The 24411-nt window shown below is 42.5% G+C and overlaps 1 protein-coding gene across 1 annotated transcript in view; it reads right to left on the reverse strand.

Moving 5' to 3' along the window:
- The window catches only part of FLT3 (fms related receptor tyrosine kinase 3), a gene marked incomplete at both ends in the record, with an annotated part of 40564 nt that extends 22985 nt beyond the window's left edge, over positions 1 to 17579 (reverse strand). Inside the window, 5 exons of the mRNA XM_082277877.1 lie at positions 927 to 1044; positions 3272 to 3387; positions 4160 to 4362; positions 5887 to 6011; positions 17525 to 17579. Coding sequence (XP_082134003.1) covers positions 927 to 1044; positions 3272 to 3387; positions 4160 to 4362; positions 5887 to 6011; positions 17525 to 17579 — 617 coding nt within the window. The remainder of the gene's footprint in view (positions 1 to 926; positions 1045 to 3271; positions 3388 to 4159; positions 4363 to 5886; positions 6012 to 17524) is intronic.
- Positions 17580 to 24411: the final 6832 nt, after the last annotated feature.

Below are 24411 nucleotides of genomic sequence, written 5' to 3' on the forward strand. Positions count from 1 at the left end.
AAACTTTTTAGCAGGGCCTACTAAAATAGGACAAGAGGTAATGGTTTTTAACTTAAAGAGGGGAGATCTAGACTAGACACAAGGAATAGTTTTTTTATTATGAGGATGGTGAAGCACTGACACAGGTTGCTAGATAGGTGGCAAATGCCCCATGCTTGGAAACATTCAAGGTCATTTTGGTCAAGGCTCTGAGGAACCTGATCTCCTTGAAGATGTACCTGCATATTGCAGTGCACTTGGACTTCAAAGATGAGCTTTAAAGGTCCTTTCCAATCCAAAGTATTCTATGATTGTAAGATTAAAATTTAAAAACAGTGGGGAAAACTAGAGGGAAACAAGATGCCTTTGATTTGCTCTTGTGACATCAAAATATGAATCGGGAATAACATTTCTAAAGCCAAGAGCTGGCAGTTTCCAAAAGAGCACAACAGTCAAAATTTCTAAGAAAAATATGTTGCAGCACTCCAAAAAGTGGATCACATGGACATAAGTTTTCAACCAGCATGTGTGCCAAGCAGCAGAGCCCATCTCCAAAAATTCTGAATCAAAATCTCTTCAGTTATCTCCCCAGCTCAGTAGGCACAGTATGCAGTGTAGAGTCATAGAATCATTAAGTTTGGAGAAGACCTGTAAGATTATGGAGTGCAACCATCAACCTAACTCTGCCATGTTCACCACTAAACCAGGTCTCCAAGTACCACGCTACACGCTTTTTGAACACTTCCAGGGATGGTGACTCAATTGCTTCCTTGGGCAGCCTGTTCCAGGGCTTAGCAACCCTTTCAGTGTAGAAATTTTTCCTAATATACAATCTAAACCTCCTCCAGCACATCTTGAGGTAATTTCTTCTCACCCTGTCACTTTTTCTTCAGAAGATGGCAAATTTTCAGTCTAGAGATTCAACATGTATATAAACACACACATACCTCTTTTCAGGTGTTTTGCAGAATATCCATTCCACAGAGGGCTGGGGGTAGCTCTCAGATATGCACTCAATAGAATCTGATTTTTCCCTTTTCCTGAAGTAGGGTTTGGCTGGTTTTTCTGATAAAAATCATGCAAATGTTTAAGAAAGTTGAAATAATTTTGAAACAGTGTTTTGCTCATTTCGTAGTACATAAAGTTACAGACCTGTGATTTGTTTCAGGAGTTTCAACACTGAGGGAACAGAAAATGATTCAGCCCTAGGCATGTTGTGGGTTGGTCTCATGAGTTTTTCAGCCTTGATTGCTAAATGCACAGCTTGCCTGTACCAAAGCCCTGCCTCTATACGCTGGGGGATAATCCTGAGACTGATACTGAAAGGTAATTTGCTGTGGTTGCTATTCATTTCACTGGGCAGGAGCACCTGTGATTTTGAAATCACATCCTAAGCCCATCCTTTGGTGGAGTATCTGTTGAGACTACAAAGTCTGTGCACCAAACGGGGTTTGCTCAGTCAGATCAGATACATGGTAGAGACACGAGGGGTGATAATGACTTCCGATAACCATCAAACTTCTCTACCCTGCATCTGTGACCCAGAGGGAAATGATTCCTAGACAATTCCCAGCACCCTGAACCTGTCAGGCACAGAACTGGGCTAGGAACAAAAAATTTAATGTATTAAAACTGTTAAAGATTTGACTCGAAAAGCCCTGAGTCCAGTTTTAAGTAATCTTTCAATAAAAGTGCAGCTTCCATGTGGAAAAGTGACATTTTCCTCAGTCATACTTCCATTGCGGGCAAGGTGATGCGCTAAGGTGAAAGTAATACTCATGGCTTTGTAATTTCTTTCCTCATTTATCTCTTACAAGATGGGCCTAAGAGGTTGTTTTTACCTACAGAGATTCAGATCCCTGTTGAAGGATTCACATCTAGCCTGAAGGGTTTTATGAGAGATGTAATTATGACATTAGATTCACAGGAGCAAAAAGAAAGCAATCCAAGCAATTGATATGGAAAAGACCTTTACCGACATTGTTTCAAACTATTCTTGCTTGCACATGTAATAACACTTTTTACCTCTAAAGGCTAATTGATACAGAAATGACAATTCTTAATGAAAGGTTTAATACCTTGTCCCCTCAATGGAGCTGTTAAAATTATAATTGAGGCATGCAGTAAGCTTTCAAATAAAACAAGGAGAGATTGGAGGTGACTTTTCTGCCACCAGAGAGAGAAAAAGAAGTTAAACAGAATAAATACTTTAAAAACAAATAAAGAGGGAAAAACAAATGTTGATCAGTCACAGTTTATTAAAATCAAGGCGAGTAATAGTGCTTGCTAGACCTGTATCTTGAAGGGTTTGCTAGTCTTTTAGCTGTTTGGATTGACGTTTTGCCTTCTGTTCTTTGAAATTTCTTTTTGCTGTTTTAAATTTTATCTTTAGATTTGTCCCTTTCCAGACAAAATAATATAGTCTTTCTATTCTGTTAAAAAATCATGTCACTATGTGTCTTTTTGGGGTTTCTTGAGATGGTTTTGGACACCCCTAGTTAGAAACAGAAGCTTGCACTTTGTTGCAGCTCTTGCCTTTGCATCAGAGATGTCTCTTGTGTGAACCTTGAGAAAACTCTATCAAATCCGCTCCCACTGGGAGCCTTTCAAAAAGTTGCACCTTGCAGGTGCTCTGCCATGAGCATTTAACAGCAGCTAAAACCTCAGCTTCTTGGGCACGTTTGTGTTGAGCAGCTGCAGAACTGATGGGTTTTGCTTTAAAAGACAATGAACAAGTAAAAGCTGGCACTGAGAAGAAGGACCTTTCCTTTCCCATTTCCTCAGTGGGCCTCCTGCCACCCACAGAATCGTAAAAGGAAAAGCTGTGAGAGAAGCGAGAGAAGCAGGCATAGGTGGAAAAGTGGCAGTGGGTCAAAGTGTGACCAGAATATAAAAGGGACATCTTGGTCTGGTCCAGATTACAACCCAGCTAGCAACACGAAGAATAACCAGGTTAAAATGAAAGCAAACAAATCTAGCCCATGAGCCTTGAAAGCACAAAAAAAGCCACCCTCAATCTGTCCCTTTTGACACAGAGGGGAAATTCTCACAGGGCAGAAGAGAGCTTCTGCACATTTACATCTTTATTTGTTCATTTGCATGGTTTATTGACTAGAGAAAGCCGACTCTCACACAGTTTGTGGTTCAGTCTCCAAAGACAGCTCCAAGTGCTATGCTAATCTAGGAAGATGCTTGAAGTGCAGCACATGAAAGCTTCATTGCTTTGGCTGAACTTGAGCCTCTGCCCTTGAACCTAATGATGGAATGACCCCTTTCATGTAGATATACTTACTTCGGATGAGAACAGGCACAACTACTGTGTAATTGCCAGTTTTACTTGTCACCAAGAGGGTGTATTTTCCAGCTTGTCCTTCTTGTATTTGGGAAAAAGCCAAAGATGTAATATATCTATAAAACAGAAAGTAAAGTAGTATTTTTCATGCTAATATGAAGAACGTAATATGCAGCACACACAATTAAATGTTAGCTCTTTAGTGCTTACAAAATCCCTTCAAAGACACTGGTATTCATGATTTACAGAGTGCTCTTCAGCCTGAAATGCTTTCATCATGTGTCTTCCTACACAAGCAGCACATAGGGACTTACAGCCACAGTACCACATGCTTAATGCTGAGGGTTGGAAGGATGGCCTTCCTGAGCTTGAGGTAGTTCAGGAGCTCCACAGCCAAATGCTTTGCCTACAGTCTCATTCTACAAGCTTTGCATGAGGAGGCAATTATCCAGTCTCAGGTTCCTGTCCAGGTTTGGCTGTGAGAGTTAGAATGCTGTTGCTGTTGTTCTTGATCCTAAAAGTCACATAATTCTCTATGCCTCTGTTTCTTTGACTATAAAGTCACAATTTTTCCTCATGTGAGCATGGCAAAGTTCAAATTCATCAATGTCAGAGAGCGCCTGGAGACCCCCATGCATGATGCTATACAAATTAAAAGAACAAACTTGTTTTAAAATGTTCTTGGTTTTAAGACTCAGATGTGTACATTGATCTAAATGACAATCAGTAAGGTGCTGCTGGGTGACAAGAGTTAAGGATTAGGAGATTGAAAAAGATAATGCATAACATGAAATCAAACACAGGCACAGTCACAGAAAACATTCAATTTGCATTCTAAAAGAAAAGATCTCTTAAAGGATCTTTGATCCAGTACATCCCTTAACTTACCTATTCTCTGCATCAAAAGAAAGTTTACAAGCTTCGCTCTTTTTAAAGAACCAGAAACATGAAATGATATTTGAAATGCTCATGGTTATTCTTAATTCAATATCTTCAAATATGTTGACTTCCACATTTTTAATTGTTTGGTAGATGTTCTCTGTTCCTTGAGAATTCAAGTAACACCCAAGATCTTCCAAAATATTAGAAACCTGCAATGCAGTAGGACAGACTGTTAGGTATTTATTAGCAATTAGCTTTGTTTGTGGTTTTTTGCATTCAAATATTTTTAAAGGATGCTCTTATTTTCATTTCTACCATCGAACTTACTAATAAATATGTTGAATTCTACTGCATGAGGAAACTCTATAGGGTTCCTGTTGAATTAGTTAATTCTGTTCTCTAGACAGACACCACAGAACAATCATAGCCGGAGCCGTGATAACTTCAGTTAGTGATACAGGTTATTCTTTACACTTAATTTTGTTTCCTTTTGCTTAGAACCATAGGGAGACACAGAACTATAATAAAACCTTTCTGTCTGCAACTTGGATGCAAAGGCAGGGTCAGAATCTTGGGTTTATTTTAGCATCTCACTGCTTGTCACTGCATCATCTGGCTAGACTGCTCCTCAGCTCCTTGGGGGCTATACTAGGTAAAGAACATTCAGGCTGGATGCCGTCATAGTTTTCATTTCCTCACCCCTGTGTACAGCTAAAGGAGAATTGCAAACAGAATCTTCCACAGTCATTCTGAAAGCCACCAATGGATTAATGGGTCTCTAAGATTAGCTGCAGCAAAAGGTGGCACATAAGTAGCTCCTTCTGAAGAGGAACCCTAAATGTCTCCATTGCTTTGTTGGGTGAATTTTATCCAGTGTAAATTTATGAAAGGACAGAGTTGATTGCATCCCCATTTTGCTTGGCTGGTTGGTTCTTCTCATGCCTTGCTCCTTTTTCCTTTCTCTTGACCTGATAAGTACCTAGAAATAGCAGCCATATTTTGCCTTGTCAGATACATATCCTTGTCAGATACAAGGACAGCACAGCTTTGGCTGCTACACCTTCATTTGTTATTTGAATTACTGATTTATTTGTTCAGGAATGAAAAAGATTTCATAAGACTTCCTTGAAAGAAGAATCCTTCGGAAATATTTTAACCACAAGTCTCAGCTGATTTATAATTCAGTTACACGTCACCTCCACCTGGCTTTCTGCCATTTTGAGTCAGAAGAGAAGAAAATAAAATTGTATGCAATTCATTGTGCAGCTTTGGTGTCTAAGCCAAGGTTTGGACCTGGCAGAGGTTTATGGGCTTTGGTGGTGGGAATAGAGGGTGGTGCAGCTTCCCTGTCAGTCCCAGCAGCTATGGCACACACGCACACCATGGCCTTGGAAATCTCCTCTTAAGGGCACGTACTTTCATATATATTTTTACACTGATACATTGCCAGCAATATCCAGCAATATTCAGGCATGCTGATAAAAGACAGTATCAAGGTGTCAATTAAAAAGCCAGTTTTAGAGAAAACTGGTACTTAACTATCCACAGTTTCAAAGTATGAATTATGAGATATATATCCCTCTGACCTTCTGTAGCCATATTTGGCATAACCCTGGTTATTTTGACTGTTATGTCCTCACATTCTAAAGGTTTAGGGCGTTGTAAGTTCCTGGGAAGGTATTTCTGGAATGGGCAGGAACATTTTATAAGCAACTTGTTCTCTGTTATATCACCTTAGGAGATACTGATGTCTCTGGTGCTTCTGAACCTTCATCCTTCTGGCTGATAAACCCACACGTGATCTCAGATGTATTTTGAGTCATTGTAGAAGTGAAAGCAACTGCTGTCATAACAAAAACTGCAAAACAGAAATAGAAAACATATGCAATAAAGTCTAGATCTCCAGTCAGGGATAATAATTTTAGTTAAAATACAATAAAACTGTAGAAAGATTACATCTTAAAAAAACCTCCACACTAAATATGCAGATACACCACAAAAATTTGCTAACTCTTCTGTGTATTGAAACTGAGTGGAAGCTCTATTTGGAGAACCTTTCAAAAGCATAGGTGATGCCTTGAAAGGCCACCTAAAAGTTAAAGTTAAAACCTAAGGCATCACAGGCACATCACGATTTACAAGTATGTCTCATAATACTGCAGAAAATGTCTAAAACCAAAAGCTTCTATGTGTTTTAGAGTCTCCTTTAGAAACCATATTACCAAACACAGACTCTCTTTTGCACTTCCCTTCTGCATCCTTGTGTTGGAAAGGGCCCTGCAGCACCAAACCCTGCAGCACAGGTCAGTGTTTGCCCACTGTGAGGTGGAGGATGGTCATGCACAATGCCTCCCACAGAAGGCGAGGACGAGGAATGAGAGAATGGAGAACTGCCTGCTGTAGATCAGGTTTGAAAACTTCTAAGGAACCTGAAGGTGAACAAGTCCATGGGACCTGATGAGATGCATCTGGGAATCCTGAGAGAGTTAGCAGAGGAAGTGGCTAAGCCCCCTCCATCATGTTGGAGAAGCTGTGTCAATCCTGTGAAGTTCCCACCGATAGGAAAAGGGAAAACATAAGTCCCATTTTCAAAGGGGGAAAATAAAAGACCTGAGGAACTACAGACCAGGCAGTCTCAGTGCCTGTCAAGATCATGGAGCAGATCCCCCCAGAAACTATGAGAAGGCACATGGAAAATAAGGAGGTGACTGGTGACAGACAATATGACTTCACTAAGGGCAAATGGCACCTGACAAATCTGGCAGCCTTCTACAACGGGGTTACAGCATTGGTGTGTGAGGGAAGAGCAACTGACATCATCTACCTGGACTCGTACAAAGAGCTGGACACTGTCCTGCACGACATCCTTGTCTCTAAACTGGAGAGACATGAATTTGACAGAGAGACCAATCGGTGGATAAGGAACTGGCTGGATAGTCAATGGCCTAATGTCCAAGTGGAGAGCAGTGATGAGTGGTATTTCTGAAGGGTCAGAATTGGGACCAATATGGTTTAACATCTTTATCAATGACACAGACAGTGGGATCAAGTGCACCCTCAGCAAGTCTGCTGATGACATCAAGCTGTGTGCTGCAGTCAACACACTGGAGAGAAGGGATGCCATCCAGAAGGACCTGGGCTGGCCTGAGGTGTGAATCTGGGGGAACCTCATGATGCTCAGAAGGCCAAGTGCAGGGTGCTGCACCCAGGTGAGGGCAATCCCAAGCACAAACCCAAGCTGAGTGGAACATGGATTGAAAGCAGCACAGGGCAGAAGGTCTCGGGAGTGTTGGTGGATGAGAAGCTCAACATGAGCTGGCAGTGTGCACCTGCAGCACAGAGAGCCAACTTCATCTGGGCTGCATCAAAAGCAGCATGGGCAGCAGGTCAAGGGAGGGGATTCTGACTCTCTACTCTGCTCTTGTGAGACCCCGCCTGGAGTGCTGTGTTCAGCTCCGGGGTACAGAAGGACATGGAGTCATTGGAGCATGTCCAGCGGAGGGCAAAAAAGATGATCAGAGGTCAGAAGGACCATTCCTATGGACACAGGCTGAGAGAGTTTGGGTTGTGCAGCCGGGAAAAGAGAAGGCTCTAGGGAGGCCTTTTAGCATCTTGCAGGCAGGTAGTGATAGCACAAGAGGGGATGGTTTAAACTGCAAGAGGGCAGGTTTACATTAAATATTAGGAAGAAATTCTTCACTATGAGGGTGGTGAGGCATTGGATGAGACTGCCCAGAACAGTTGCAGGTGCCCCAAGTAGCAGAAGTCCTTTATCCTTATGTATAAGGAGCTGTGTGGGAAAGCTTCTGATTCCTCAAAGGCATCATCTCTCCAGAATGCTTACTATAAGCCTTTCTGCAGGGACTACAGCTTGAAAGGTCACCTTTTAGCCTTAAAGGAGCTACAGTAGCCATGTACCCACCACTACACCAAATAGAAGTAAGACCGTACAACTGGCTGGGTAAAATGTGTCTCATTTCCACTAATACCCTAAAGCCAGCTGTCAACAGTACAAATAAGCAGTGAATCATAAAATAACATCTTTCTCCTGGCAACCTGAAATATTTCTGCCTTCAGACCTTGGCTTTTTGCTTTGTTTTCTTTTTTTACCCGCTCAGCTTCTGAGATGGTGGTACATAAAGCTAGAGTTGAAAGAAGGAAAAAAGGTAAATATATCACAATGTACTTGAAGGATGAAAGTGATGAGTCTCTTTCTGCAGGCAATGAAGGAGCAAAACTCGAAGTAGGAAGAAATGAGTAAGAGTTGCTGCCATCTCCTCCTTGCCATTTGTGTCTTCTGGAGCTGTCGGAGCTCTAAACTGGCAACACTTTGACAACCTCTTCTCCTTGGCAAATGTGGATTATGGCTGCGTCTTTCTCATTCAGGCACCCAACATACACTTCATTTAGGTTGCCACCTCTCCACAGCATGCACAGGCAATGATCTGCTTTTGCAGATGTCTGAGTAAGACCCTGAGTGTTATTCCTAAGAAAGGCGAATGTGATTTCTTTGTGGAGACATGTATCTCCATTCATTGACAATAAAAATAGTAATAATGGCACTTCTTGAGACATGGAGTGCCAGAGGCAGCTGAAGGGCAGGTATGTGTTAGGGATCTACACCAAGCATGCTGAATTCCTTCCATCAGTGCAACTCAGGATTCTAGCTCCCTCCCTAGCCTTTCACTAAGTCCTTCTCTGCTCAGCTTTCTCCACTTCTGTTGGTTTCTTGACTGATTTTGCTTTCACCCTTTTCAAAGCAGAGACCATTCACCTGGCTCACGGCTAGGGATTTAGCTGATGGAAACTCACCTACATAATACACCAGCAGAAATCACCTGAAAATATGACCTCAAAAGCACAACTCATGTGGCCTGCTGAGCATTCCCTTGCTTTAGATTTCTGATTTGTGAATAATTTTAGCTTCTGATTGTACAAGCTAGGTCAGTGTATCCCAATGTGGCATTACTCCACTTTTTTGCTCATGTTGCCTTGTTAGAAGGATTCCTAAGGCCACAGCAGAAAAGGGAAGGGTGTATTTAAATACCAACAGGGAGAAGATTTGCAGCTAAAAGACAGCTGTAGCAACCAGACTGTGAGTGAGACATGCAAACGAAGTGTCTGATGTGCTGGAACTGCATCTGTAAAGGATGGTATGAGGGACTATATGCTGGAAGTAGTGAGCCCCCTGACACCCTCATTTGTAAGAGGAAATGTGACTCATTTTCCTGTAAACTGCAACAGCTTACCACTGCTGTGGTGTACCTTTATTCCTGTGAAATCCACAAAGGTTTTTACAGTAAGGAAGGATATTTTGAACCTGACGTAATTCCAGATGCTTTACAGTGAGAAACAAATGAGTAACACGATAGTAAGAAGTATTTACATGACATTGAGTGGCCTAAACTTGTGTAGGTCTTAAAAGACTTGTGTAGGACAAAATAGAAAATCAGAGCATGAATGAGCCTTTCAGAACAAGTAAAATCAAGAAAAGAAATATTGGGAAAATGGTAATTCTCTAATTCGCTGTCTTGATCTTTAAGCTTCTAGTTGGCCTGTTCAGGGACTGTTATGGTCTGCACATCAGTCATCCTCCTGAAAACCCAAATTAAGAACTGCAGAGACTGAAAGCACTGGGTAAAGAATATCAAATATGTAGCATGCATAATCATATTGCCTATTGCTGAACTAGAGTGAAGCTGCAATGAAAATAAATTACTGCCTCTGAACAATTTATGCCTGTTTGTTTATGCCTGCTTTCCATCTTCATTATCTTTTTATAGGTTATACAAAAATAAAGGCAGTAGGAGAAGTCTTGTTCTCACTGCAGCCAGACAAACGTCTAGTTGCCGTAAACAGAGCCAAGCTTTCATCAAGATGTGTAGGCACATACTTGGGGAAATGGCTGTAAAAGGCAAAAAGGGAGCTTACGTGTTACGGTGCTGAGAAGAAAGGCCTGAGTCTGCTGGAGAGATACCAAACCAAGAAGCTCTGTTTAAGCTAGTTCAGCTATCAGATGAATGGAACTGCTTCCAAAATTTTATTTTCAAATGAGGGGTGCAAAAGATAGCCTTTGGAAAACTGGGAAAACCACTCCAAAATATGCTGAAAGTATGAGTTAATCTGAAAGACAATAGTTTGGGAACTGGAGAACTGTGGAAGAGGAAAACCCTGCTCTTCATACCAAGGGATGCATCTTGTATTTGTGTTCAGCTCAGGGTGCTTAATATTTTATATAGCAGTCAGGCCTTTCCTAGACATAGAACAATCTCCCACTCCACTTTACAGCTCAGAAGATTTACATAAAGCAAACCATGATTTGGGTCTTATTTGGCTTCTGACTATTTCCTCTGGCTGTGACTCTGGATCAACTTTACAAAATTTTCTTCCTGGTGAGGGGAGAACTGTTGTTATGTCTGTCACGAATTGTCAGAAACAAATCTTCAAAGTGGTGGCATGGATTAGCTTATTAATCATTCATTAACTCTTGAAACCTCCTCCTTTTATATGTGGCAGCCTTTTTCTCAAATCACCTCCAAAGTGGTGAAGTGAGAATTGTACTCAATATAAATATGGTAATAATCAGAGGGAGGCAGGACAGGTAGAAAGAACTGATCTTAAATTAATTCCTATCTTTTAACCATATCTTATTTCTCTCCCATCAAACTTTTGTCCATCCCCATCTTTTTGCACAGCTTCCTTCCTCAGCATCTTCACCCTTTCAGCTTAAGTAACTCCCAGCTCAGAAAAATATGCACCTTGTGAGTTCATTCTCACATGGTGCTGTGGCCAGAGGTGTTGCTCCGTGTTTCGGAATAATAACCATGTTAGAACAAGGTTTAACAAGCAAGGTGGGTGACAAGATACCACTGCTGCAGCTCATGCTAATTGTGACCAGCTGTTGTGACACTGGCTGGGGTATGTCTGGGTCAGGAGCAGTCATTTACCTGGTCTTACCAGCTAATTACAATAAATGTCATGGGAATTGATTTAATTATTCACAGCCTTGTTCAAGCATGATTGAGTTTTGAGGCGGAAAGAAGAGCTATAGAGTGTGATAGCTCTATGTGGAGGTTTAGAGGGAGGGGACAAGAATCTCTAGACTTGAATCACTGAGCAGGACAGCAGCGAGAAGAGTGGAGCAGGGGAGGTCGTGTGCTTTCAGAAAGTGCTCATTTCGGGTCTGTGTACCGAGTCAAAAACTAATAATGGGGGCCAACACTGCTACTATACAACCTCCTGGAATGTTACTGTCACCTGCCAGTCTCGTTTGCCATGGCCTTCAGCCCTTCACGCGGATTATTTTTCCACCTGCATCTGGCACCACCCCTTCCCCCGCCCCCCCAGCTCCCCTCCAATTTCTGCCACCCGCCTAGGCGCTGGCACTCCGCGCTGTTTGTCCCGGGACAGTGTCCGTGCGGGAGCCGCGACCTCGGACACGCAGCAGCGGCGGGGAGGCCCTGGGGCGTGCGGGCGGCAGGGGGCGCTGCGGCCCCGCACAGCCCCGCGCATCCCGCGCATCCCGGTGCTCCTGCGGGACTGCCACCGGGATACAGGCGCAGCGCCCACCCCTAACTCGCCCAGTTCTGGCTCCGGCGTGATTGCAGAGGAGATGCCCTGCTTTTTTATACTCCTAGGGAACGAACCGTGACACAAAATTTCCTTGTAAATTTTTCCATGCATTAGTTAAATCGCTGATTACTGATTTTATTTTCTTACTTTTTTTCCCCATGGCGCCTCCAGCAAACATTTTCTGGTTTTCTATTGAAAGACAGAAAGCTTAAAAATACTTTAAAAAGCTGGGGAAGGGTCTGGAACATAGGTCTGATGAGGAATGGTTAAAGGAGGTTAGCCTGGAGGAAAGAAGGCTCATGGTGGACCTTCTTGCTGCCTACAACTACCTTAAAGAAGGTATGGTGAGCTTGGGGATCAGCTCTTTCTCCCAGGTAACAAATCAGAGGATGAGAGGAAATGGACTCAAATTCCATCAAAGGAAGTTTAGATTGGATATCAGGAAAAATTTCTTCAGGAAAGAGTGGTCATTCATTGGAACAGGCTGCCCAGGGAGGTGGTTGAGTCATCATCCCTGGAGGTATTCAAAAGATGTGCAGATGTGGCACTTTGGGACATGGTTTAGTGGTGGACTTGGCAGTGCTGGATCAATGCTTGGACTTGATGATCTTAGAGGTCTTGATTCTCTGATTTTGGAAAAAAAAAATAGAAAAAAGGTTTGGGTTTTCTTTTCATAAGAATAACTCATACAATAAGAACCTCTTTCTCAGAAGAACACCTTCATGTAGGTTGTGCCCCTGCTTATTATAATGGTCTCAAAAGTGTTTCTTCAGAAGAGATATTAAACTAGAGCTTGTTGTCACAGTGGCTAAACAACCTTTGAGTTTGACTGCTCAGGCTGGTGCTCACAGGGAGCTCACCGAAATCCCTGCTGCTTTAGCCATATTTGGGCCATTCCAGTCACTTGTGATCCAGTTTGCAAAGAATAACTGGGACTGCTGAGGACACCTTTTTTAGGAAGTGGCTGAAAAGTGGCTGAAAACACAGTAAACCTCAGCTACCATGGCAACCTCTCTGAGGAAGAGCCTACATTGTGGCTGGTTCTTCTTCTGCTTCTTGTCCACATCTTCCGTGCTCTCAAGGGAGCTTCTTCTCAGCTCCCACATTACCTTTCCACTCCACTTAGTATGGTGAACAATGAGCTACATTAGGAGGTGTTTTGCCAGCAGACAGAGGTCCTTTTGCCTCTGCTCAGCACTGTCAAGGACACACCTGGAATCCTCTGTCAAGCCGTGGGTTCCTCAGTGTAAGAGAGACATGGACATACTGGAGAAAGTGCAGTGGAGGGCCACAAAGATGATTATGGGACAGGAACATCTCTCTTAGGAGGAAAGGCTGAGAGAACTGGGACTGTTCAACCCAGGGAAGAGAAGGCTCAGAGATATAAACACCTGAAGGGAGGGTGCAAAGAGGATGGATCCAGGCTCTTCTCGGTTGTGCCCAGTGACACAGAGGCAATGGGCACAGACTTTTCCACCATGTGGGTGACAAAATATGGACACACATTGCCCAGAGAAATGGTGGTCTCTACCCTCAGAAGTATTGAAATGCTACCTGGACAGGGTCCTAAGCAGCTGGCTTTAGGTGGCCCTGCTTGAGCAGTGGGGTTGGATCAAATGACCTCCAGGGGTCTGTTCCTCAACCCTGCTGTGATTCAATGAACAACTGGACAATTTTGTGAGCAAAGAAGCACTGATGTGATGCCACCACAGAGGCCTCCCATGAATCAGAAAGTGGCATTGGGCTGTCCTTATTCTTGACTGTTCTCAAGAGGATGTTTGCTCATGGGAATGACATGCTTGTGCTACTAAGAAGGGGGATAGACAACCCTGAAGTAAGGTAAGAATATACATCTCATCTAATGACATAAGTAAGTTTTCTTTAACTCTTTTATTTTTTTTTTAACTGCTCTGTGTTAAAGTACTCCAGTCTGACACACTCTAGCACTTCTACTGACATCAGTGGAATCGTTAACTTCTTGCAGGCAAAGGCTACTTTAACTTAAGTTAAATAAAAGGTAAAGGTATAAGAGTCCTCACACATAATCAAGAAGAAGAAAAAGATCTGCCTGAAACAGAAATTAAAACAGAAGATGGAGATAAAGAACTGATACTTCTTGTCATTCTCGTATGGTAAAACTTCCCTTTTAAATGAAAACAAGTTTCTATAACTGACTAGATGATATTGTCCTTACTTTCCTGGAAGAGGGAATGAGGAGGGAACACAGAAGGCCGGAGTTGTACATGGAGGAAGAATGGACAGGAAGAGGGAGAGTGGGATAGAACAATTTTGCTGCAAATAAGAAAAGACAAAAATAAATCTAAGCTATCTGAAAAAAATCATAGTTGCTATTTGGTACTAAATACAGTAAAAATTAACAAAATAAATACTAGCTGTTCTTATTTGTGTCATTAGGAGGTTAGGGTTAAAAATAATTGCAATCCCAAAACAGTTGCACAAATGTAAAATCCAATATATTCCTTATTGAGCATATTGTAACAATAAATCACTAGCCCTCGTATCTCACACATTAGAAATCTCACCTACCCACAGAGGAGTAAATACTGTCTTACTTCTGCAACAATAACAGAGCTAAATATCCAGGCAATAAGCTAGCTTTTCTGTCTGTTTGCCCTGCTCATTTTTTTCAGCCATTTTAAAGGAAGATTTTCAGAAAACCTAACTCAACCTAGTGATCTAAACCAGCTTCTCAGCTGAAATGTGAGTTTCATGACATTAGAGGGATTTTGAAAGATACATTTTCAGAAGCCTGTGAACAAGAGGTGCTCCATGCTACATTACTTTGGGGGTCATTGTAGGAGGGGCTCCTGAAGCGGATGGTGCAGCAGGACAGGATGCCCACAGCTCTGCTCTGCTGACAAACCTGCCTCTGCTGAGCAGCCACAGCAGCAGCACCCACCCACCACTGGGCAGAGATGTGGGGGCAGCCCTGGAAGTCGGGCTGTACTTTAGGCATCTTCCTGCTTCTCAGCAGCTTGTAATATGGGTAACCAGAGGAATTCTCTGAAGAAAAAAAGGGGAAAAGCAAATGGCTCCAAGCCTCAAAAGAAGTAAAACACCCATAGATTTACATCCATTGGAAATAACCATTTTCCTGCACAGTCCTTTCACCTTCAGGAATCTTCAGAATGATACCTTATCTTCTGGTCCATGAAATATATGGTGATGGATTACCATAAATATGTGGTCTGCTGGGCCCAACAGTTTCCCTGAGTGAGCAGACCATGTACTGGCCTTGTCCAGCATTCACAACCAGCTTGCACCCAAGTTTTTGCATGTTTTGGGAAAGAGACAAGATCAAACTTGATTCCCCCCGGGGTGCCCATTGATTTCACCTTCCTGCCAGTGGCAGGGCTCAGTGCCTGAACTTGCTCTGGAATGTTTGTCAGCTGTTTGGTTGGAGAGAAATCAGTGTATTGCTGGGAGATAAACAGATTGTGCAGGTGGCTGGGTCCCACACATTTCTGGGGTTGTCCTTAAAAAGAAGTGTGCTGGCTCATCTCACATTTTCCTCTGCCATGGAATGTAATGGACACTTCTATGTTCCGTGAGGGAGTTTTCAACTGTATTGCCCTATAATATTTGTTCAGTCAGACACACCATAATCTAATCCGCAGCTGGTCAGAATCTGAGTTTGCAGTCCTTGCTCATATAAAATTTCCTCTTATTTGCCAGCCACAGGGAGACCTTAGGCAGCTTCTCACATCTTCATTTCTCTCAGCTGCCCTGAAACTGGGTTTCATGAACATCTCTCAGTAAGAAGGGGTGCAATAAAAAAAAAGCGAGAAAGACTGGTTGTCAATGGAAAACTTCCTCTGATGAAAGGTCATCGAAAGTCTCTTTTAAAAAAATTTTCCAGTTTGTAAAACATGAAACTGTTACTGCCTCTGTTCCCAGGCCCCATCCATGTCCCCACCTCATCCACTAATGCAGGGCTAATTGTATGCTAGATAACATTCCCTTTAGCCACCAACTCTTGCTTGGGATGACCAGAAGAATGTAAAATGAGAAACTGGAACAGTGCTTTTAATGTATATAGCTGTATTTACATATATATTGTATTGTATATATTGTTTTCTGGAGTTCTTGGGATTGATTTTCTTGCTGCTGGGGAGCATTTATTTCCAGCCAATAACACAGGCAAGATGTTTGTTCTTTCTTGAAACTTTTGCAGTTCTGAGCCTGTAATTTTAAGACCGACCCGCTGCCTTAAGTCTAAAGATATTGCGGAGATTTTCCTCCAGGTGTTATTATAGTTTAGCTTTCCTTTTCTGGTTAAGTGTTGCCATTTCTGATGACATTGGCTCATCATAGGGATACCATCTGTTGTCAGCACAATTTGTTACTTGGTCTTATCTCTAGACAACAGATTCTTAGAGGAAACACAGGCATTTTTAAGAAAGTAGATATCATTCATTAAATGCTTAACATTTTTTACATCAAAATAGTTTTTCAGAGTGATCTGCTACAGACATGTATGGAACTAACAGTTCTCAGGATTTTTGCGGACAACTCTGTCTCTGATCCTTCAGATCCTAGCTGTTTTGTATGTCCAAAAGCATTTGCATTTTTTTCCCCTATAATAGCCAGCCTTACAAGAAGAAACACTGCCTCCCTGTACACCTTGCCTTGACTAAATAATACCTTAACAGAAAGAACACTACTCCTAGAGGATAACCACATCTTGGGGCTCTCACACCTTTTGCTTTCTCTGCAGAACTGTGTCTCCTAGCCGTGCTGAAGGGGCCTTTGGGCACCATCACATTCCAGATGCTAATAATTTTTATTTATTTTGTTGTGCAGCCTAGCAAAGCTCAGTCAAGAAGAAAACACAGAAATCCCTCTTTGACAGGGTTTGCTTGGTAGTATCAGCAGTCATGCAAAGTAGGAGATCATAAAATATTCATTTTCATTTTTACTCCACCTCTTCAAATAGCTCACGTAGACTTTCAGCCATGAATGAATAATATCTTACAATTGCTCTTTGAAGTAAATGTTATTATCTCTGTATATGGAGCTGAAAGTGGACTACAGGTTGTTAAAAACCTTTCTCGTGTATGCATCAGAACTATATCAATCACGAGAAAAACATGCACTCAGTCTTGGATTTTGAATCAGCAAGATTATTTTTTATAGGAACAAGTCATTAATTTTAGAGAAAACCAGTTTCAGGCATTTGAGATGGAAGCAAATGCTGTTTCCTTTTTCATAAAAGTTAATTGTTGGGTTGATTTTCAGTAGAGGAAATCAAGCTTTAAATTCCAAAATTCTTCACTCTAACAGTAAATAAAGGTATTTTCTATATATTAATATTATGCCTTCTTCTATTTAGATCATTAAACAACAACAACAAAACCTGGTAAGACAAAGATGCATCATTATATTTCACTCTATCAAGGTATCTGATGCATAGATTATTTATGTGGGAAATTGCATATATATTATTTAAAGTGTTCAGGTCAAGTTAGCATTAACAGCAGGAAACACATTTACATCAGAAGAAAGAGGAAAAAAAAAATCAGTAATTTAAATACTTTTTGCCTTGAGCATGAAACATGTCAGATGCAGTGAGAGCAAAGGCCAGGCTGGGCTGGGAGAAATGATGGTGATGGGAGAAAGAAGAGCATCTCCAGAAGAGAGAAAAAAAGGTGAGAGAAAATAAAAGATTCAAGAGAAAAAGAAATCAAAGGAGAAAGGAAGGAAAGATGTGAAGGGATGCAGTGAGAGAGTGGGAAATGGAGACGAAAGGGCCTGAGGAGTGTGATGAGAAGACCTCACCTGCTAGCTGAAATGGAATTCCAGTGGGACGGCCATGGGGCCAGCTCACTGTCATGGCTGGTGGTGCCCTGCAGTCCCCTGGCCCCACAAGTGAAGCTGAGCCTGCAGGTGGTTGCCTTAAGGGTGCATGTCACTGCCCACAGTGAAACCACTTCTTCAAAAGAGAGGGTTCGAGAGCTGAGCCACAAGGAAGCGGCTGTGGGACGCAGAGAAGAGGGGCCTCTCTGGGGGTCGGGGAGCATCTTCTGTCAGAGGATGTCTCCACCAAGCTGAGCAGCTGCCTCTGCTTCAGCTGCTCAGTCTTGAGACCGTTGCTCACGCTTTTACAAAGATATATTTTCTCATGTAAATTTGGTGAAGCAGACTTTTTGCTGTCTCACTTCAACTCTTATTTTTGAAGCAGTTACAATTTCTGCTTTCACGTGCTGGCAGAAAGCCTAATTTTACAAGTCCTGATGAGGGGAAGAGCAAGTGTTTTGCTAAGCTAAAGAGCTCCAAAAAAAACCCGAAAAATCCAAACAAAGTTTGTGAGACACCACGGGAAAACCCTGGCGCATCTGTCGTCGTGGGCTGGGGGAGGTTTCCCATGCTTGGTGAGCACTTACTCTGCTGGTGACAGAAGACCTGCTGCAGTCCTCTCCGAGAGCCCGGGGGCTGCCACGCGGGCAGGGAGCTTGTGCCACGGGGCTGTACTTATACCAGGGGGAACAGGGAACTAGCACTGTTTGCAGGAAGGTTCAAAGCGAGCTACAGCTGTTCTGAAGTTGTTACACAGATTACTTGTCCAGGGGATAAAAATAAAGGCCTCCAGGCTCAGATGCGTGCCTGTAGGGGCACAGTCCCTCAGCCCTCAGCCTGTCCCTGCTTGCCACCTTCCTTGGAGCATAGTGCTTCAGGAGCTGCCTCCTCATCGGCTCCTGGTTGCTGGTGTGTAAGGGGTGGAACTGGCCCAGGTGTAGCTGAATTTGCTGGCGCCAGCAAGCCCCTCTGGTTTGTACCAGGACAGGATATCGCAGAGGGGCAGACAGATCTCCCTACCTTGCACAGCTATGTATCACAGTCACCAGGCAGAGAGTGGATCCAGTTCTAAGGATTAAGCTGGAGCATCTCCCCCATGATACCCCAGGATAGGCTGGGGGATTTTTATTATTTGCTCGGCTGTTGTATTTTATATATAAATTTATATTTTATTATATTATTCATTCAGTTGTTATTTTCACTTGCCAAAAGCTAAGCATTCATTCTGCAATTGTTCAGAACCTGGGTAAAAAGAATCCCTAAGCAAATAAACTGAGTGTTGGTAAAGTGTTCTCAGAAACATCTCAGAGATGATATCTTGATTTTTTATTTTTTATTGGTAGCTGGTATCAATAATAAAATATCTTCTGCATTAGAGAAGTCAAAATAAAATTGTAGATGGACCAGAGCTAGACAGGCATACCACCTCTAAAAGAAGACACAGAAAACATCCTAAAGGTAACTGCAGGGGCAATGGGGCACAGAGGCCAGCATTGTTCATGGATATGAACTCATGATCTCTCACAAGACTGCCTTAGAAACACTGACTGAGTCAATAGCATTGTACTGTGGTGCTGAAGACAAGTTTGTGTGTTTTTCAGTGCGAAGGAAGGAGCTGGAACGATATGAAAACTAGGGAGGTACATATTTGCAAAGATGCAAAAATGAGAAAAGGATTGCATGGGCATTAAAGAAATTGATGCAAACATGAAAATACCATGATGGCAACAACCTTTCTTGGCTGGCAGGTTGTCCCTTTTTTTCCACAGCCCGCACTGGTACACAGTCCCATAGCATGAATGACTTTAAAAGACACCCCTGGAGATTGCCTAGTCCAGTGCATGTTATGCTCAAAACATCATCAGCTAGTACCGGTCGCCCCAGAGCACATCCTGTACAGTTTTAAATACCAACAGGGATGGAGAGTTCACAACTTTTCCTGGCAATATCTTCAGTACTCAAACAACCTCACAGTATAAAAGTGTTTCCTGATATTCAGAGTGAACTTCCCCTGTTTCAGTTTGTGCACATTGCATCTGGCCCTGTCACTGGGTACCACAGAAATGAGTCTGGCTCCCCCATCAGATATTTATACATATTGATAAGGTTCCCCCCAACCCTACAGGCTAAACAGTTCCAGCCGCTTCACCCCCTTCTCATATATACCCCAATCCCTTTTCATCTTTAGGAAAAAAGGAAGACCTGAGGAACTACAGACCAGTGTAGTCAGTGTAATCAGCCTCAGTGTCTGTTGAGATCATGGAGCAGATCCCCCCAGAAACTATGAGAAGGCACATGGAAAATAAGGAGGTGACTGGTGACAGACAATATGACTTCACTAAGGGCAAATGGCACCTGACAAATCTGGCAGCCTTCTACAACGGGGTTACAGCATTGGTGTGTGAGGGAAGAGCAACTGACATCATCTACCTGGACTTGTACAAAGAGCTGGACACTGTCCTGCACGACATCCTTGTCTCTAAACTGGAGAGACATGAATTTCACAGAGAGACCAATCGGTGGATAAGGAACTGGCTGGATGGTTGCACTCAAGGAATTGTGGTCAATGGCTTGATGTCCAAGTGGAGAGCAGTGACGAGGGGCGTTCCTGAGGGATCCGTTTTGGGTCTGAAATGGTTCAACATGTTATTTATCAATAACACGTCTTGTACTTTCTTGTACCTCTTTCAACCGTACGCATATATACAGGTTTTGCCCTCAGAAAACAGAGAGTAGACAGTTTGTGCTTCTGTTCCGAAAATAACAGACATCTACCCCAGCCACTGAGAGCTCACTGTCAGGCGCGTGGCCTGACAAAGACTTGTCTGAATACTTACTTATCTACCAGGCAAGTGGATACTTGTCCTTTGATTTAAAATTGGGAAGTGACCCAAGTGCTTTGTTTTCTCTTCCATCTGATGCATTCAGCACTGGTAGCTGCTAGGTATCCATTGAAGATACTTGCTTTTTTGTGGTTCAGACAAGGAGAAACTAACGTTTAATAATGAAAATCCGTTGCTGGTGATTCAGCTGATCTGGTATCAGAAGTTTTAATGTGTATGTCAGGTTTTCAGCGTAAAAGCTTCTGTGAAAGATGCCATCAGCTAGGACAGTTCATATCTACTGGACTAAGCCAAAATATATTTATAAATTCTGACAAATTGACTTATTCATAAAGATGCTGGACGGGAGTCAGAAAGGGTTCAATGCATGAATCATACACATGTATATGACAGTAAAGGATTCTTTGAGTGAGCAGGGCTTTTTTCCACCATGAGAAAGTGGTTTCTGTTATCAAGTATTTTGTCCAACTCATGTCCCATCCTGGTTGGCCTTCACTGCAACAGGTAGATAAAGCCTATGCCTGTGGGAGCAGCCACATGATGAGAAATTCTCCAGCTAAACCATATGATCGGATTACCAGCACAGTGTAACTAAACTTACATTTCAGTGTCTGTACTAATATGAATTCTAGCTTAGGGCTAGACCTCCCCCCTATACATTATTAATATAGGTGTTAGCATACATTTTTAATGTAGGTGTTAGGAAGAGCACTTCAGGGTCAACACCTGATTTGCAACTTGAGTTGAATTCAAAACTTCACTGAGTTGAAATGAATTTCTTTTTGCATGTGAATGGGAGTCCGGCTGGGAGCAACACCTGGTTTCTTCCAGATACTGTTAATTACTGACAACTGTCCAGTTAGGGACCCATGACTATTGCCACCGCAGCTCAGCACATGCAGTCCAACATCCTGATTGCCATATTAGTAATTCTCAAATATTTCAAAGGCAGATAAAAAATTCCCTAATTTTGTGGAATAATCTCCTCAAGAGTGGCAATTTCCCTCTGACTTCAGACAGCAGCTAGTGTAGATCTGAAGTATCAGGCTTTATTACTCTTTCACTGAAAAATAAATGAGTAAATACTAAATTCTTGTCTAATATTACTGTGGACCCTGATCATATCTGTATTTTTTCCTTAATTATATACTATAATGATAGGCTTTAAAAGTTAAATTCAGATTAGGTGAAAACTTTTTTTAGAAGTATTTCCTTTCATCTGTTTCAATAATATTAAGGCCAGTTTTGTAAGTAGAGACAGTATCTTCTAATATACCAACTGGTACTTTTGGAAAAAACCCAGTGTTCACACATTACTTTTTTCAACTACTTGGTTGGTTAAACAAGATTCCTACCTACAAAACTTGTCTTGCCTATAACTCAAAAAAAAAAAAAATCAGTTACAATAACTCCCTTAAAAAGTATTGCTATTCATTTGCATTATCTGATGCCAGCCAGCACTTCAGGATCTGTTTCCACATGATTTAATAAACATGTTAATTCTGGGTTGACACAAAGAGAAACTGTCATTCTCAATAGCAAACATGGCTTTCTCAACAGTGGTTCAATGTTAAGGGGGAGCTGCTTGGCACTTGCAAGCTGATTTGGCTGGAAAAAAAGAGCTCTTGGCAGGTGTTTCCTTTCCAAGGCTTCCCTCCCCGCCCCTCTCATAATGTTTGGTTCTGCCTTTCTGGCACAGCTCATAAAAACTCTATCACTTGGCCATGGCTGCATGTGTGCATACAGCAGTATTTCCCCATTTCTGGGTCGAAAAGCACACCACAGTTATCACTTAACTACAAAGTGGGACAAGACCCAGGGGTATCTATCTGCTTCTCTTTCCTCTTGCTTCCTGAATTTCATGCAAAGTACAGCAACACTCTCCTCAGAGGTACCAGCTGCAATGATCAGGGGACCTAGTTTTGTGAAAAAAAATAACATCGTCAACCACTCCTTTGCAGGAATGCATTGTCCATCTCCATGCACTACACAAAGCAGGGGAGCAAGCTGAAGCAGACGGAGAATGGTCTGCAGGGCTCCTCAGCACTCTGGCTGACCAGCAGGAACAGGCAATAAAAATCAGAATCTGGAGGGAAACACATGATTAATGAGAGGATGTCAGGCTCCCATATGGACACTCACTGCAGGTCAGTCTCCAGGCCACGTCCTTGTGTATAGTTAACAGAAATGAAGAGACAGGAGAGGTGACAGCTTGCCAGAGTCACAAAAAGAGGCTCATGCCACCTTGAGCCTCTTCCCATTATCGGTTCTGCTCTGCTGGCCAAGACAATGTAGAAAAGATGAGGGACACTTCCAAGTTGGTTTGTTTAGTGGCTCAGGTACCGTACTTAGGCTGACTTCAGTGGGGGAGAACCCAAACATTCTTGGCACCATACTGCACACCTCATTGCTAGCTGGGTACTCGGGCTGGCAGGATCATGCACTACTGCCCAGTCCACTACCTCAGCTCTTCCCACATCCAGTGGGAATGTTTTGAACCTGACATACAGCATGCAGATAGAATAAATGTGGGTTGTGCATATACAAGCCCATTTGTGTCCTTATTCCTAACCTCACTGTGTACATGTAATATTAGACATATGCAGAGATCAGCAAAAGAGCTGTGGGAAACGCAGATCCACAAGGTTAGAATACACTTCAGTGATGGGAGTGGCTATGCATCTCAAGTCTTTGCCTGGAAGAATAAACTTCATGTTCAACCAGTTTACCCAGAAAAGGTATTACCCTATGTGTATCTTCAAATCTCTTTTAAGATAATTTGATACCATTAAATCCACAACACTAAAGCTCCAGACAAAAGACCCACCGATCTTGGGAAAACTCTGGGTGAAAGCTGAGATTTTTCTTCTCCCTTACTAGCATTTTTGTGCCTCCACTTCAAACTGCCTCACATGTACATATAACTTTTCTACTCAGTCTGACCTCTGGGGAGAGAAGGGATGTTTTCCAAGGGACATCATTCCTGGAATAAGAGGTGATAAATAGACTATAATAATAATCAGGCTTAAGCAGAGGATGATATTGGGTTCCTCTCTCCCCTTCACACCTGGCATCATCTCAACACAACACCTTCTACCTCCTATTCCCCTCTATGAACCCATGAACCCTGAAGTACACATCTCCCTGAGACCTCCACCTTCTGCTGGCATTTTCCCAGGGCACTAATCAGCCAGACAAAGGGAGGGAAAACAATGCACTCCCAGACTCTCTCTTCACTGCAGCAGCTGAGGGAAGTAGGTACTGCAGGTACCTGCGTGTAGCTGCAACAGTGCAAGGAAGCCTTTGTTTTCACTCCTCAGAGGCATAACACTAATGCCAGGGGTCTAAGTGATACACAACCAAGCAGCACTGAGGGCACCTCACCTGAAGCAGACGGGACCGATCTGTGCACTAAAGCAAACTGATTTTGGTTATCTCAGAAGGCTCAAGTTGGAACTGAAATGTTTCCCATGGTTGAGGCATTTAGGAGGCCTTTCTCCCTTGTGGAATCTACTGTGGTTTGTCTGAGCTCCAACACCAAGATTTTAATGGAGATACCAACAGGGTCTTTCCACCCTTTGGCCTACTTTTCAAGCTTGGAGGAAGACAGAAGCTGTGAGCTCTTTGTTGAAAGAAAGTAAAAGGCTGAAAATAGTTGGAGAATGACAGAGAGATTATATCCTCACCATCTTCTTGGTATACAGTCTAAAACTGAAGCCTGGACTGTTGTAGTCTTGTCCTTTCTCTAGTTTTCCGTCCAAAATTTTAGATCTTGAGATTTCAGCTTAAGGCACTTCTCAAGGTCTTTGAACATTCCATCTGATGAAGAAAGACTTTGATTTGTTCCAGTGAGACAAGCTCACTCATTATTTTTAAATTTCTTTTCATACAAACTGTCAAAGCATCTTCTAGGCAGGCCCTGATTTTCTTTTCATTTTTAATAAGAGAGAAGGCTATGATAGACAACAAGTAATCTTAATTCCACAGTAAATGTTTTTCTTACCAAAATAATGTCAAGTGCACTTT

This window comes from Coloeus monedula (assembly GCF_965178545.1).
Source record: "Coloeus monedula genome assembly, chromosome: 3".
In the NCBI taxonomy this organism is placed as follows: Eukaryota; Metazoa; Chordata; class Aves; order Passeriformes; family Corvidae; genus Coloeus; species Coloeus monedula.